Here is a 16,340-nt window from a genome sequence, read left to right as displayed (position 1 = left end):
ATGGCTGCCCAATACAAGTCTATGGGGAAAAAATCTCTTTACCCACATCTAAGATGGCCACAGTGCACTATGCAGCTAGGGACTGACATGTGAAGGCCTCAGGAACCACAACAGGGATCAGCAAGCCCAAGGTACCATTTCATCCCCGCCCCCCATAGCGCTAGCGCCAGAGCACACCCGCAAGGACAGGGAGAGGGAAGAACACACAGACCAGGTAGGCCAGGGGGATCTATTGGGAGGCACAAATCCCATTATCCCCAGGGGAGGGCCCACAACCCCCCAAGGCCAGCAGGGGTAAAGGGGGGCATATTTACTCACCATACCATGGACCGGGTGGGCTCCACTCCGGGCAGACTGCCTCCCACCTGAAGTGGGGGTGCTGCCAGCCGATGGGCATGCTGCGACTCCAGGCGTTCCAGGTCGATGCGTCCAGGCGAGGCATCCATGCGCAGGCTCCCCCCCCTCCAGACCAGGGGGTACCGTCGTGGCTAGGCCTAGGTCGGAACTATAACCTGCTCACGCTCATAGGCCAGACTGAGGGGACCATAAGGATCTAGATTATCCAGTACGAAGCCCCAGCCAGCATCATTGCTTGTAGATCACCAGGAAATTCTTCCCTGAACACTAGCTAGCAAGTGAGTAAAGGTAAATAAAATAAAATATTCTGAAAAGAATAAAAAAAACTGAGACCGGAGTCCCAGCAGGAAACCTAGGTCCTACTCATTCTCTAGGCAGAAACAAACTGATGTGCTGAATAATGCAGTGGGGTTCATGCCTAGAGGGACAGCCCCCTGGGCGTGTGTATTAAAATTTTAACTGCCTAGACTACTCCTGATAGGAGGAGCATAAACCCACTCAGCTCATGGAGATTAGGCTTTGTCTGTCGATGGACGATAGGGAAGTTTTATTTTTGAAATGGAAAAAAAAAAAAAACTAAAGTCACACATAAGCACATAAAATCTCCCACCCTAACATATATAGGCACGTACAAAACTAAATTCATGCGTTGGGGGCACCAACACATAAAAACATTGATTGCGATACACGTTCCGTATTGCCACGAGTGAGAGCACCAGCCCTCCACTGCAATGCTAAACTGATGACCAATAGGGGGCATTTAAAGCATCGCCTATAGAAAATATAGATTACTGAAGTTTGTCACCATTTCACAGGCGCATGCAAATTTAATTAAAGGGGTTGTAAAGGCAGGTTTTTTTTTTATCTTAAGGAATTCTATGCCTTAAGATAAAAAAAACCTTCTGTGTGTATAAGCCTCCCCAGCACCCCCATACATACCTGTGCCCCATCTCTGTCCAGCGATGTCCACAATTCCCTCGGCCTTCCGGGACTATACCTCCTGATTGGCCATTGGCTCCCGTGGCTGTCAATAAAAGTCAGTCAGCCATTCAGAAGAGGGGGGGGGGTGAAAATGCGTAATTTATTGTGTTTGTGTATTTATATTAGTATATTTTTTACTGAAATTTTGCGTTTGCTAGACCTTTACAGTATGATACGTGTCACATAAAAAATTGTAACTACCACTGTTTTATTCCCTAGAGTGCACACTTTCAGAAAATATGTAATGTTTTCGGGGTTTTATGCAATCTTCAGGCCTAAAATGATTTTTATAAGTGTGCAAAAAAAAAACTGCTAAAACAGCTCTGGCAGCACAATGGTTAAGGCAGTGTTCAGTTTATGTGTCTCAGGCATTCAGCATAGAGGTCAATGTCTTTTATGTAACTGTAACCTGTTTATATTTTATGCACTCACCTGCAATACATCTTTGTGACAGGGTGTGTTTCAATAACTCAAATTCTCTGTGCATTAGTGCATTGCAAAGCCACTTATTTAAACTAGCCCAGGAACACAATAAGGCAATGGAATTCCAATGCACATGCATTGCAGTCAGAAAAAATGCTGCAGATTTGTTTTTTGGTCTGTTACTGTGCATTAACATCCTTCTCAAAATGAATGGGCTGCCTCGACTGAACACACATTACCAGGCATGTCAATGCTACACCCAAAAACAATGAAGTGTAAATCCAGCCTACAACTTATAACTAGGAGACATTGTTTAACTGAACAATCAGCATTCAAACAGGGACAGTTGACGTGATCTCCTGTGTCACATAACATTTGAATTGTGTCAAATACCATCAGCATTTTCTAAAAACTGTCACCAGACTTTTACTATACAGATACATTGGTTAGTAAACTGATCAACAGCTCCCAGTATTTTCCCATTATTTTTAAAGGCACCCTCAAATTCAGAAGCTGCTTCTAAAATTGTCACACAAGATTACAAGTCGGTCCAAAGCTTGGCTCACATTAGTGTGATTTCAGATGCGACTTGAGTTGCACAGAATTGCATGACAAAGGAAATCACATTGTTTTCAATAATGCCTGATCACATCAATGCAGCTCAGCACAGTGTAATTTTGGCGCAATTCCAGAATGATTCTGACCCCATAAAAGATGCAAACCACAGCCAAGTTGCATCAAATAATCACACAGAAAGTCAGATCAAAATCTAATCACAGCGGTGTGAATCTAGCCTTAAAGCGGAGTTCCACCCTGGAATACTTTTTTTTTTTTAATAAAAATACCCCCGGGACAGTCAGGGCTAGTGCATTCCACAATGGCTAGCGTCTGATCTGTCCCGAGTTGCACTTACCTTTTAGGACAAATACTTACCTTGAAAAAGTATTGTCCAGCGCTGCCATCTCAGGTGTGGGCAGCTTGAAGCCAGCGCGATCCTCTTCTGCGTCCTCTTCCGTCTTCTTCGGTCCCACGATGCACTGCGCCGTCCCCGCCGTCACTTCCGGGCGCGCGCGTCATCCCTCCACAGCTTCTGGGCATGCCCAGACGCTGTTTAGAAGGGAATGACGCGCGCGCCCCGGAACTGACGTTGGGGCCGGTGCAGGCGCAATGATTCCTGGGAGCGATGACGTTCAGCTCCCAGGAATCATTGCAAAGCCAGGAAGTGACGACGGGCCGTGGCCGCCGAGGGGAGGAAGAAGGAAGTAAGGTAAGTATATTTTCTTCTCTACGGGGTAAGTAAAAAAAAAAAAAAAATGCGATTATCCATTTGTTTTTCAGGTGACCCGGAGCGAGAAGATGGAGGTAAGTATCATTTTAGGGTGGAACTCCACTTTAACCTATTCACAATTGCGCTATAGCCGAATGATGGCTACAGCGCGGTCACACATTTTTGGGAGGGTGTCTATCGACGTCCTTCTGTGAATGCGCTTCTCTTCGGACACAGCTGATCACAGATTAGGGTAAAGAGTCAATCACCGCGGCTCTTTACCATGTGACCAGCTATGTCCAATCACAGCTGATCACAGTGTAAACAGGATTTGCCAGGTATTGGTAGTCCTCTACTCACGCTGACAGGGCCTGAGAAGAGGAGAGCCAGTAAGTGGAAATCCACACAGGGGACATCTACACTGTCAAACAGAGCACTGATCACCAGTGTCCTGCTTGTCAGTGCCGGCCCAACAGTGCCCATCAGTACTGCCAATCAGTGCCACCTATCAGTGCAGCCTGATCAGTGCCTCCTCACCAGTGGCCAGCGGTGCAGCCTATCAATGGCCATCAGTGCAGCCTCATCAGCACACATCAGTAAAGGAGAAAAATTACTTATTTACAAAATTTTATAATAGAATTTTTTTATTTTTTTCAAAATTTTCCATCTTTTTTGGTTTGTTTAACAAAAAAAAATTCCACTTGTGATTAAATACCACCAAAAGAAAGCTCTTTCTGTCATAAAAAAAAAATGCTAAAAATTTGGGTACAGTGTTGCATGACCGCGCAATTGTCAAAGTGCGACAGAACTGAAATCTGAAAATTGGCCTGGGCAGGAAGGGGGTGAAAGTGCTTGGTATTTCAAGTCGTTAAGGAACCAAGTTTGTGGGTGCTCCCTAGATTTGTGTAGGTTCATCAGTGTATTAAAGTATATGGAAACCCTCACAAACCATTCAATTTAAAATAGAAGAGAAAGGCAAAACATTTGTGTATAGATTAAAAAAAAAATTGCCTTTTTTTTTCTTTTTGTAAATATGCGCATATTCTCTTGTTCTCAGCTGCATAGGGGGACTGGAGAGGTGAGGGTAGAGAAAGAGCAGTACACTGATCTTCCCAGTGAATGGCTGTGCAGGGGGAGGGCACAAGTCTGATCATTGGAGGACAAGCAAGCAGTTCTCCCAGCACAGCCAGAAAACCAACCATGCTGAGACGGATGTGTTTTCATGCCTAGTGTGGTCAGTTTGAAATAGGAAAGCAGAGGGACTGCAAGGAACACCAGTGATGTGATTTCACACAAAGAAAGCAATACAAAGAACAGTATTCATACAAGTACATGGTACAGCAGGCACATGAAATGTTGGAGTAGCATATTATTTAGTGTCATTATACCCTCCATGTAAAAATAAAAACGTAGTCCAACATAATGTCCTAAGCCAGGGCTCAAAATTTAAAGTCCTGAGCTACTAGCCAGGCCTTAAGGGTTACTTGCCACCAGTTGCCCCACCCAACTCCTAGTCTCCTACCCTGCCCCGCCCCTAAACACGCCCTCATAAATTATCTCATAAAATTACACTGTTAAATGTTTTTGCATTAATGCAGAAGTTACAAAAATAAATATTAATAACAACGTTTTCAGTGCCCATCAGTGCAGCCTCATCGGTGCCCATCAAGGGTCTGGAGGGCGGGGGGTTGAAGAGCACGGGGGGGGGCTGAAGAGCACTAAGGGGCTGAAGAGCACTAAGGGGCTGGAGGGGGGGCTGAAGGGCACTGGGGGGCTGGAGGGGGGGCTGAAGGGCAGTGGGGGGCTGGAGGGGGGGCTGAAGAGCACTGGGGGGCTAGAGAGGGGGGGCTGAAGAGCATTAGGGGGGCTGGAGGGGGGGGGACTGGAGAGCACTAAGAGGCAGGAGGGGGATGAAGAGCACTAAGGGGCTGGAGGGGGGAGGCTGAAGATCACTGGGGGGCTAGAGGGGGGGCTGAAGAGCACTGGGGGGCTAGAGGGGGGGCTGGAGAGCACTGGGGGGCTGGTGGGGGGCTGAAGAGCACTGGGGGCAGGCTGGAGGGGGGGCTGAAGAGCACTGGGGGGCTGAAGGGGGGCTTAAGAGCACTGGGGGGCTGGAGGGGGGGCTTAAGAGCATTAGGTGGGCTGGAGGGGGGGCTGAAGAGCACTGGGGTGCTGAAGGGGGGGCTTAAGAGCACTGGGGGGCTGGAGGCGGGGGGGGCTTAAGAGCATTAGGTGGGCTGGAGGGGGGGCTGAAGACCACTGGGGGGCTAGAGGGGGGCTGAAGAGCATTAGGTGGGCTGGAGGGGGGGCTGAAGAGCACTGGGGGGCTAGAGAGGGGGGGCTGAAGAGCATTAGGTGGGCTGGAGGGGGGGCTGAAGAGCACTGGGAGGGCTGAAGGGGGGGCTGTACACAGCACTGGGGGGCCAGCAAAAGAAAAAAAAGAAGTTGGATAGAAGGAGCGGTGGGGCGGCTGCATATAGAGGAATTGATCTTTCCATATTCCTCCTGCAGAGAGGAGAATCAGGCATCCAACAGCTGCAGCAGTAATATGGAAAGATCAATTCCTCTATATGCAGCCGCCCCACCGCTCCTCCTATCCAGTCACACAGGGAGGTTGCTAAATCCTTGGATACTCACCTGCTTCCAACCCCTGCTAGCAGCTCAGCACAGACTGAGGGAGCAGCTGCCTTAACATGAGATGATGGGCGCGAGTACCGGCTTGACCCCCTCCATCGGTATGCCGCTGCTGGGCGGATAATGTCAGAGCGGTGGATCATCCCACTGTAACAGCTTAAATTGTAATTGCAGGGCGCTCGCTGACACACACAGTCCCGCCTCCTAGCCCGGCTTCTTTGATAGACGTCACACGTCCTGGTTGGCCAGGTGTTCTGTCTATTAAAGAAGCCGGGCTAGGAGGCGGGACTGTGTGTGTCAGCGAGTGCCCCGCAATTACAATTAAAGCTGTTACAGTGGGATGATCCGCCCCTCTGACATTATCCAATCCTTCGGCTGGCCGGCTTTCCTCTCCTCTCTTTCACTGAGCGGCTCCCGGAGCTTGCCCTACATAATTTTCCACTCGCAAAATGCGAGCAGGCGAGTGGAAAATTTGAGGGCTGTCCTAAGCATCACCAATTTATTACAATCATCAAACCACGTTTAAAGTGTTACTAAACCCAGGACCCTGCATTCACTATAGCTGATCTCCCACAGTACACAGAACATGGAAATGCAATTATTTCTATATCAGCAGTATATAGAAGTCTTATGACTCCTGTCAGTGTCCGGCCACGCACTGATTAAAGCTTGTAGGAGGAGTTTTCATTCTCCTCTGACTGTCCTATGAGGCTGCATGGCCCCTTACTTTCTGTCTGGACAGTGGGGATTGGCCCTGTGCCAATCATATGTACCCTACAAAAAAAACCTCTCTAGCAATACACAACAAATCAAGCATGTGTAAATTGCGTCCAAGGCTCTGTGATATCAGGAGATGGATTGGGGACTGTGGAAGAAGGAGAGGATCAGAGAAGACTGGATAAAACAGCCTTTTTACACAATGTAGAGGATTAACCTCCACAGTGAGTATAACAAGCACGCTTTACTGCATATACACACTGATTTTTGTTGTGGGTTCAGTAACACTTTAAATAACATATTTTTTCTTCCTACTATAGTGTTCTCTCCATGCCATCAATTTTCCCTTAAAATAGAAATATAGCCAATTTTTTTTCATTTTGGATAGAGTAAGGGAGGGTTATAACCCCTGTCAGATTTTTTTTTATCACCATCTGTGTCCCATTGCGGTGATTTACCTTCATTTTTTATCCCACAGTCAAACACTAAGTGGGAGGAAATCGCTGCAAATTAAGGAAATTCCTTGGGGCCCCCTAGATCACCAGAACTAGTGTCCCCATTGGAAGATTTCCCCACTATTACTTTTCTGGGGACAACCCGAAATTTGGGTTTTCTTTTATTTTCGCTTTCAATTATATTGGTAAACGGGACAAATAGAGAGGGTAGGGGGGATATCCCAAAAGTGGAACTTTACCCTCTGAATCAACATTGACTATATTTAATCCCTATGCTGGTAGCATTAATAAATATATAGGAAAATATATCATATTTACTTGTTTTAAACTTTTTTTTTTTGCATTTCTTAATTTACTTCCTGATTTCTTGCCTAGGCAAATGATGTCATACATCCCTGGAGCCTTTAGGTGGGGGGGAGGGTTTTTCTCAACTAAGTACACCCTCCTGCCTGCATGGCTGAGCTAAGGGCAGATGGTTACAGGAAGTAAATGTTACATAAATCACCTGCCCTTACTCAAGATGGCCATGGCAAGAAATACTAGGGGGTGTTTTTCAAAGTGATTTCTCTGCAAAATAAAACAAGGAAACATGGATAAATAGGGGGGTTTGCTTTGAATATTAAAAATGAATTAAATAGTGTTTTTGGTTTGTGGTGCTCAGATGCAGTGAAAATCCTCTTTAACCAGTTGCTGACCACACGCCGCCCATATACTGCGACAGTGTGGTTCTCCCAGGCAAATCGACATAGGGGGTATGTCGGTCGCGTGCCGCCGGCGGCGCACTCCCGCTCGTCAGCGGGGAAGCCGATGCACGGGGCAGGCGGCTCCGATTGCCATCAGACACCCGTGATCATTCCCTGCTGAGAGAGAAGAACGGTTCTTCCCCCTGGAATGATCACAGAACCCCTGTGATCCTTCTATATAGGATCACAGGTCTCTATGGTCATTCCACAAGCCTCTTCCCCCACAGTTATAAACACGCCCCTAGGTACACATTTAACCCCTTGATCACCCATGCTATTAACCCCTTCCCTGCCAGTGTCATTATTACAGTAACGGTGCATATTTTTAGCACTGATTACCGTAGTAATGTCACTGGTCCCCGCAAAAGTGTCAGTCAGGGGTCTGATCTGTACACCGCAATGTCGCAGTCCCGCAAAAAATCACAGATCGCCGCCATTACTAGTGAAAAAACAAAAAAAAAAAAACAATAAAAATGACATAAATTTTTCCCATAGTTAGTAAAAGCAATACTTTTTGTGCAAACCAATCAAAATACGCTTATTGCAATTTTTTTTTACCAAAAATATGTAGCAGAAAACAAATTGGCCTAAAATGTTAAAAAATTTTAATTTTTCATTTTTTTTTGGGGGGGGGGGGGGGAATGTTAATTAGCAGAATGTGAAAAATATTGTTTTTTTTTCCAGAATTGTCAATCTTTTTTTGTTTATAGCGCAAAAAATAGATATCGCACAGGTGATCAAATACCACCAAAAGAAAGCTCTGTTTGTGGGAAAAAAAGAACATCAATTTTATTTAGGTACAGCATCGCACGACCGCGCAATTTTCCGTTAAATTAACACAGTACCGAATCGCAAAATATGGCCTGGTCATTAAGGGGGAAAATCTTCCGGTCCAGAAATGGTTAATGGGGGCACAGACAGCAATAAAAACTGATAGGTGTTATAATCCCTCTCCACTTGATCCTAAATCAAAAAAAAAAAAAGTTTTGCCTTTAGTTATACTTTAAAGTAAAACTATAAGCAAACCTTTTTTTACATTTTGGATTATCGCTCCTGTCAGTTTTTTGCTATCTGTGTACCATTGGGGAGATTCTTCTTCACTTCCTGTCCCATAGCCAAACAGGACATGATAGGAAATCCCTCCAAAGTGAGGGAATTCCTGGTTGTCACCAGAACTAACGACCCATTGGAAAATTTCACCACCTTCTGCTAACAACCTATAATTTGGGATTTTCCTTTTCTTTCACAGGACAAAAAGAGAGGGTAAATCACAAACAGGGATAAAAACTGACAGGTGTTCTAATCTATCTCTACTCTATCCAAAACTAAAAAAAAATGTGCCTTTAATTATACTTTAACCACTTGCCGACCGCCGCACGCCGATCTACGTCGGCGGTCAGCCCCTCACAGGCAAAGTGACGTAGGGCTACGTCACTAGCTTGTGAGGGTCTAGGGAGCGAGCGCGCGCCACCGGAGGCGCGCTCCCGCTCCCGCGTGGTCATGGACCCCCCCGCGCGTGTGACCGGCGGACCCGATGTCCGCCGGCCACTCTGCGATCGTCGGGGGAGAGGGAGAAAGTCAGGCAGCTTGTGTAAACAAGCTGCCTGTCATTCTCCCCTCTGTATGAGAGCTGATCATATGGATCTACTATGTAGATCCGTTGATCACTCTGCATACAGCTGAAGCCACAGCCAATAACAGTAAGAATCACGCCCCTAGGGACACACACAGCCCCTCCCTCTCAAATAAAGTTAACCCCTTCACTACCAGTGTATTTTTACAGTAACAGTGCATATATATAGCACTGATTACTGTAGAAATGTCACTGGTAACCCCAAAAGTGTCAAAAATGTCAGTCAAGGGTCCGATCTGTCCGCCGCAATGTCGCAAAAAAAAATCGCAGATCGCCGCCATTACGCGTTAAAAAAAAAAATGACAAAAATCTTTCCCTTAGTCAGTAAACGCAATAACTTTTGCGCAAACCAATCAAAATACGCTTTTTGCGATTTTTTTTTTTACCAAACATAGGTAGCATAAAACAAATTGGCCGAAAATGTTAAAAAATTTTGATTTTTACATTTTTTTGGGGGGGAATTTCATATAAAAAAAAGGGGAAAAATATTGCTATTTTTGCAAAATTGACGCTCTTTTTTTGTTTATAGCGCGTGATCAAAAAATCGCACAGGTGATCAAATACCGCCAAAAGAAAGCTCTGTTTGTGGGGAAAAAAGGACGCCAAATTCGTTTAGGTACAGCGTCGCAGGACCGCGCAATTGTCCGTTAAAGTCACACAGTGCCGAATCGCAAAATACCCCCTGGTCGTTTAGCAGCCAAATCCTCCGGGGCTTAAGTGGTTAACCCATTTACTGGCACCTATGTACATTAAATGTTGACAGAATTAGGGGGGTTGTACATACCGTACATTCTTGGCAGCTACAGCAGTTAGGAATGAGGGTAACTGTCAGGAGCCAACTGTTTGTTTACAAACGGAAGTGATGCAGAGGCTGTACAGCCGTCAGATCACTTCCACAGACCCCTGAAACGCGTGATACCCTCCTCAAATCCGTCACATATCCCAGGCCCCTCTATCCAACCTGTGGGCGAGACCCACATGGTGGATGCCACTAGGTAGATTCTCCATATCTAGTAAGAACCTGGAAGCAACTAAAATTATGTCACTTCCAGGTTCTGCTGTCACTTTCTCTGGCCAGGACGCAATGCAAAGGAGGAAGTGGCGTCGGGGGCCGAGGCCGCACAAGGAGGAAGAGGAAGGAAGGTAAGTTTATTTTCATTAAAAACAAAGTAAGTGAAACAAAAAAATATATATATTAATTATCCAACTCTTTTTCTGGTTTGTTTACTCCACCTGATGCTGCAAAGTTTTTTTTTTTTTTAGTTTTAGGGTGGAACTCCGCTTTAAACTCACTTGGTGCCTTATGTGCATTATATCAGTCTCAGAACCTGTGTAATTATTATGTGTCCTGGATTAAAGGGATGAGATGACAACCCTAGTTGTCTATGGGTGATGAGGGCAGGGCTACAACTCATCACATTGTTTACTTGCATTCAACTTTATTGAAAAGTAACAAAGTGACACTGCATTCAACGCTATAAAAGGCAGCATGGTGTCTCCCTATGGTAATGTACGCTGTACTGGGTACACAGACATGCTGCATTTGTAGGCACCTCACTGTAGTAGTATGATATGACCTGGACACATTGAACACCATGGTTTCCTCTGAACCCTGATTAGATAATATAGTGTGCCCCCATCCCTATCAGACGTGTGGTACTCACTTGTAGCTGTGCCGTCCCCTCCTGGCAGTGCACACACACACTCACTGCCGCCGCCTCACACAATGCAGCTGCACCCAGGTGAGCAGGAGGAGGGGACTGCACCTGTCACCCCTGCCACCGCCCATCATAAACACACCCCGCCCACCCACAGCCTGGAGCCGCCTCCCTTCCTCCGCCTCGGTCACGTGTTCCAGCTTGCTGTCAGGCGATCCTCCTGGTCACCTAAGTGTCGTAAAGTGACGCACTTCCGCGGATTGCACGGTGTCCTAGCGAGGGCGGAAGCGGTACCGAGGCGGGTGGAAGATCATTGGGGGACAGAAGTCATGGCGACTGCTGGGAGCAAGTCGGTTCTGTTTGTGTGTTTAGGTGAGTGTAGAGTGGCTGGCTGCATATGGTAAGGAATAGGAGGAGGGACGGGGTGCTGCAAGGCATGCTGGGATAGGTGTGAAGTATAGCATGTCTCCTTCCACAATGCTGTGCCCTGTGTAGAGCAGCCCAGTAAACTGTATGAGGGAGGAAGGAGGGATATGACATTTGTAATGAGTTATATGTTTAGTGTGGAAGAGATAGACCCGCTAGATAGCTGCTCAGGATTTGCGGACTTATCTCACATACATCTACAAATCTGCTACTTTTGTGTGGTCTTTTTTTGGCTAGAAAATGACTTGGAACCCCACAAAGATACATTTTCTGAAAGCAGAGGCCCTGGGGAATAAAATGGTGGTTGTTGCAATGTTTAATATGCAATATCTGCACACAGCTTTATCAAACACATTTTTAATACATACTTTAGTGGGCACACACCCCATCGTACCTAATTTCTTGGTAAAATATAAAACATGTTATATCAAGTAAATAGATGCCAATATATATAATTTTTCTTTAGCAGAGACCGTTGCAATATGTTATGGCACATTATATTTGCATAGCGATGTTTAAAATGCAATTTTTTTTTTTTTTTTTTAGGAAAAAATACTTTCATGAATTAAACTGTAAAGTTAGCCCAATTTTTTGTTTAATGTGATAGATGATGTTACACCGAGTAAATAGATACCTAACCTCATGCTTTAAAATTACTCATTGATTAAAAAAGGGGGGGAGCAAATAATTTGCTTCACCCACCAATGGGAGTGTGACAGTATAAAGTATAGTTGAGGTTCATAACAGGCAGTTTAAAATGTTTAAATGTAATTGGGCAAGAGGTTACATAAGCATAACTGCCATGGCTACTAGCAGCTATTTAAAGCGGTTGTATACTCATGGAAAAAAAAAAAAACCTGCAGGACAAAGGCATAATGAGCTAGTATGCATCGCATACTAGCACATTATGAAATGCTTACCTTGAAACGAAGCCCCGACACAGTTGTCTGGACAACGCTGAGGGCGCTGACATGCTCCCTCAGCGTCTCTTCCTGGTTCGGCGGCTCCGGGACACTGTGAGAGGCTGGAGCTGCGATGACATCACGTGCGGAAGTTTCACTTTCTGGCAAGGATCTCTGAAGGTCTGCCAGAGCTTCAGAGCGCATGCGCCGCTGACGTCAGCGGCTGCATGCAGGTTGAATATCTCCTAAACCATGCAGGCTTAGGAAATATTAATTGTACCTACAGGTAAGCCTTATTATAGGCTTACCTGTAGGTAAAAGTCAAATAGCGGAGTATACTACTGCTTTAAATGAAAAAAATTGGCGCAACAGCTGTAAGTCGACAGTCAGCAGTTAAAGAAGAAGCTTCCCACCCTCCCTCCCTTGTCGCGGTCCTTATTGTGTGGTATCTGTCCCTTTCTGCAATTGAAAGGGGACAGTTTCTGGGTTAAATGATTATAACTCGAGCTTTAATGGCTGAGTTATCAGATATGTGTGTAAAATGATATAGTAATTGGTTTGGTGTGATATTTGGTGAAAAGAATGTAAACGTGTTGTGAAATTGGAGTATAAGATGAATGAATTAATTTGTTGCCAATAATAAAGGGGCGTGGCCAATTTTGATTAAAGGTATGTGGCGATTGGGGGGGAGGGGGTGTGCTGCCGGCGACCAGAGGGTCGACTGTTCAGGGGGTGGGGGGAGTTGTACCTGTTGGGGGCTCCTGCCAGGGCCCCCCTCCTGCCTCTCTGTCCTCAAGGCCTGGGTTCCTTCCTGGGTCCCTGTAAGCCTCGTGGTGCAACGCAGCGCCACCATTTTGTTGTAGCCTGTGTGTGTAATCCGGTGGCCATTTTGTGGTGGTTTGCCGTTGGAAATAGCGGCGGCCATGACAGTGGAGCCCTGTGGGCCGCGATTTCCACGGTGGGAGCCCCTAGTGCTGACTCCTGGATCCTTTAATTCCCTGATCGCCGTGCGTGGAGTACAGATTATCCTGGTGGCTGCAGGTGCCTCTTTCTGCTGGGTGGTGAGTCTGGTGGGGTTCTCTCTCTGCTGAGGATTGCTTGGTGCATGTACCTGGTGGTGGTGCCAGCGCGGTAGGGGTTGTCCCTTGCAGTGTTTTACACTTTTTGTGGGATCTGTCCTTGGAGCACATCTCCCCTCCTGATCCCTTCTCTGAGACTGCGGGGCCCTCTGGGTCCCAACATCCGCATTGATGGCGGTCCTGGAGTCCTTTGTGTCCCGGGAGGGGGTGGGCTTTGGGCGACAGGTTAGCAAAAAGCGCCCCCCGCCTTCCCCTGCCTCATCTGTCTCATCAGATCCTAAATCTGATTCAGCGGACGTGAGTCACCCTGCTGGGTCTGCAACCACGCGCCTGGAATCCTCTGATAGTGAGGATGATTTGTCCACATCTGCAACCGCGCAGGAAAAGGCTGTTGAAAGCACTGACTGTATCTGCGCGTGAGACCTTGAAGATGGAGGATGTAGCTGCAACAGTCGCAGGTTCCCTTTGGCACTCACAAGCCATCCAAAGCATCCCAGTGGGGACCTTAAGCTCTTTACTAGGCAATTACCCCTATGAGGGGTCCCTTCTTAAGGAGTAGACTGTTCCATCGGTGGTGGACCCTCCGGTTTCCAGATTGAGCAAGGCAAGCATGATTCCTGTTGAAGAGTCCCTGGCCTTTTAAGGATCAGGCTGACAGGAAGGCGGAGGCTGTGGCCTGCAATATGTACACTCTGGCTGGTGCGGCACTGAGGCCGGTATTCACCATTGCCCTGGTGTCGCAAACTCTGACCGAGTGGGCTAAGCGTTTACGCCGTGACCTGGAGGGAGAACAGCTCCCACCTGCCTTTGCTGAGCTGGTGGACCAGCTGGTTTATCTGTGATGCCTCTTTGGATGTGGCTTCCCTAGTGACTCGGCTCTGTTTTGACAGTGGTCCTTTGGCATGCCTTTTGGCTCAAATGCTGGTCTGTGGACCAGGCTTCTAAAAAGGCCTTGACTGATCTTCCTGTTCAAGGAGATCGCCTGTTTGGAGCTACCCTGGATGACATAAAAGCTCTCATGGGGGGGAAGAGTACCTTTTTTTTTCTTTTTTTTTTTTTTTTCCCCAAATCGTCTTTCAGGACAGGCACCTTGAGAGAACCTGGCTCCTCCCCTCTGAGGAAACACCGCCCCAATTTCTTGGATATAAGCCCCCTGCCAGCATGCTGCCTCAGTTCTGGTGTTTCCTCCGGAGGGGAGACATTGTCCAAGGGACCAAGCTGAGCAGCCAGGGGGCTGAGGCTAAACATCCAAGAGGGAGCCAGGCTCTCTCAAGGCACAAGCAGGTTACAGGACCGAGCAGCGGAACACTCACCTGCAAAAATTGCCGCATAGCGTCACCCCAGGTCCAGCTCAGTGGAGTAGAGGACTGGGGGGCCTGCTCTCCACGCTCGGCGAGAGCGTTCCGACGGAGGTAACGACCCGCCCCCGCCTTTTCGCGGCAGGTTTTTTCAAATGGAGTTTACCGGGCCGAACGACGGGTGACGTCATGTCCGGCGGGGGCGGGCACTTCCGCCGGCAAAGGTCACGACTTCCGGTTCCGGGTCGCGTATAGGAGAGCAGGCCGGACGAATGGCTGGTGCAGTTACAGGCTGGGAGGCAGCCGGAACGGTAGAGGCGAGCCACCCCTGGAAGATGTCCGAGGCACAGGCAACAGCGACTGCTCCTGGGGAAGCCAGCACCAGCCTACAAAAGGTAAAGAATCCTGGGGAGGGTTCCCCTTACCTTTTCCCTCCTAGGACACCGCCGCGTCATCGAGACATTAGGGACGGAGGCACATATGCAGAGCTGGCGGAGGAGGCGGGATGGAGGTGCGGCCGTGTAATAAATGCAGGGCTTAAGCGACTCCTTCTGTTTTATTATCTTTAGTAATTATCGTATTATTTATCCTTAGGATTTCATTACATTTAGTATTTCTTATTTTGTATTATAGAAATACTAAATGTTATGAAATCCTAAGGATAAATAATACGATAATTGCTAAAGATAATAAAACAAGGAGTCGCTAAAGTCCTGCATTTATTACACGGCCGCACCTCCGTCCCGCCTCCTCTATTCAGCTCTGCAGATGACGCGGTGGTGTCTTCCGTCCCACCTCAGCCCCGCCCCCTCTCATTCAACTGCCCGCTATGTGTTATAAGTTTACCAAACCAAGATAGTCTTGTGCGCATGCGCACTTGAGACTCCCATCACCGGAAGTGACGAGGTCCGATTTTTTTTTTTTTTTTTTTTTTTTTTTCACGGGTCCGAGAAAATTTTAGAACACCGGGGCTGCAGCGCGCTGCGATAGGTAAAGTCTCCCCGGCCAAACAGGCACGTAAGGAATTTTCTAAAAAGAAATCCTATTCGCAGAAGAATTTCTCTGTCCCCAAAAGATTTGAGGGACAAAGGAAGCCATGGGTCCAAAGGGGTAGGGGCTGAGGAGGGGCTATTTTTCGCCCTCCTGAACCCCCCAAGAAATCACAGTGACACACTCACCACAGTGGGAGGAAGATTGGGGACCTTCCTCACACAGTGGGAGGAGATCACCTCCAGCCAGTATATCCTACAAATTATACGAAGAGGATATCGGCTGGAGTTCTCAACAACCCCAAGTCCCCAACCCACCGGATGTTTGTAACCGATCTTCCAAAATCCGAAAGGAAGTCCTCAGCCTTACTATCCTCCTTAGAGGACCTAGAAAAACAGAGTCATATGCAAGGCTCCTCCAGGACAGTTGGGAAAAGGGTTCTACTCCCACGTCTTTGTGGTACCCAAAACTTCAGGGAAATTCAGACTCATCCTAAATTTAAAGATCCTGAACCTCTCGATAGTATACAAAAGATTCAGGATGGAGTCAATTTTTTCAATAAAAACTATTCTCCCCCAGACTGCTTTATGGCTTCAATAGACCTGAGGGATGCTTACCTTCACATTCCGATCTCCGAAGAGAGCCAAAAGTTCCTCAGGCTAGCCATAAAAACGGAGAAGGGCGTAAGGCACTTCCAATTTCAGGCTCTTCCTTTCGGTCTATCCTCTTCCCCCCCGCATATTTACAAAGGTCCTGGCAGAGGCCTTGGCATCAATG

The 16,340-nt window shown here is 47.2% G+C and overlaps 2 protein-coding genes across 3 annotated transcripts in view; one reads left to right on the top strand and one right to left on the bottom strand.

The window, feature by feature from the left end:
- SH3YL1 (SH3 and SYLF domain containing 1) overlaps positions 1–11,097 on the bottom strand; it is a 269,051-nt gene extending 257,954 nt beyond the window's left edge. The window contains exon 1 of the mRNA XM_082251297.1: positions 10,875–11,097. Coding sequence (XP_082107423.1) covers position 10,875 — 1 coding nt within the window. The 5' untranslated portion in view covers positions 10,876–11,097. The remainder of the gene's footprint in view (positions 1–10,874) is intronic.
- Positions 11,098–11,160: 63 nt separating this feature from the next.
- ACP1 (acid phosphatase 1) overlaps positions 11,161–16,340 on the top strand; it is an 87,591-nt gene continuing 82,411 nt past the window's right edge. For both annotated transcript variants that reach the window (XM_082251299.1, XM_082251298.1), the window contains exon 1: positions 11,161–11,240. In XM_082251299.1, coding sequence (XP_082107425.1) covers positions 11,198–11,240 — 43 coding nt within the window. In that variant the 5' untranslated portion in view covers positions 11,161–11,197. The remainder of the gene's footprint in view (positions 11,241–16,340) is intronic.

This window comes from Pelophylax lessonae (assembly GCF_965119305.1).
Source record: "Pelophylax lessonae genome assembly, chromosome: 3".
Taxonomy (NCBI): domain Eukaryota; kingdom Metazoa; phylum Chordata; class Amphibia; order Anura; family Ranidae; genus Pelophylax; species Pelophylax lessonae.
This window is presented reverse-complemented; position numbering and strand designations above follow the sequence as displayed.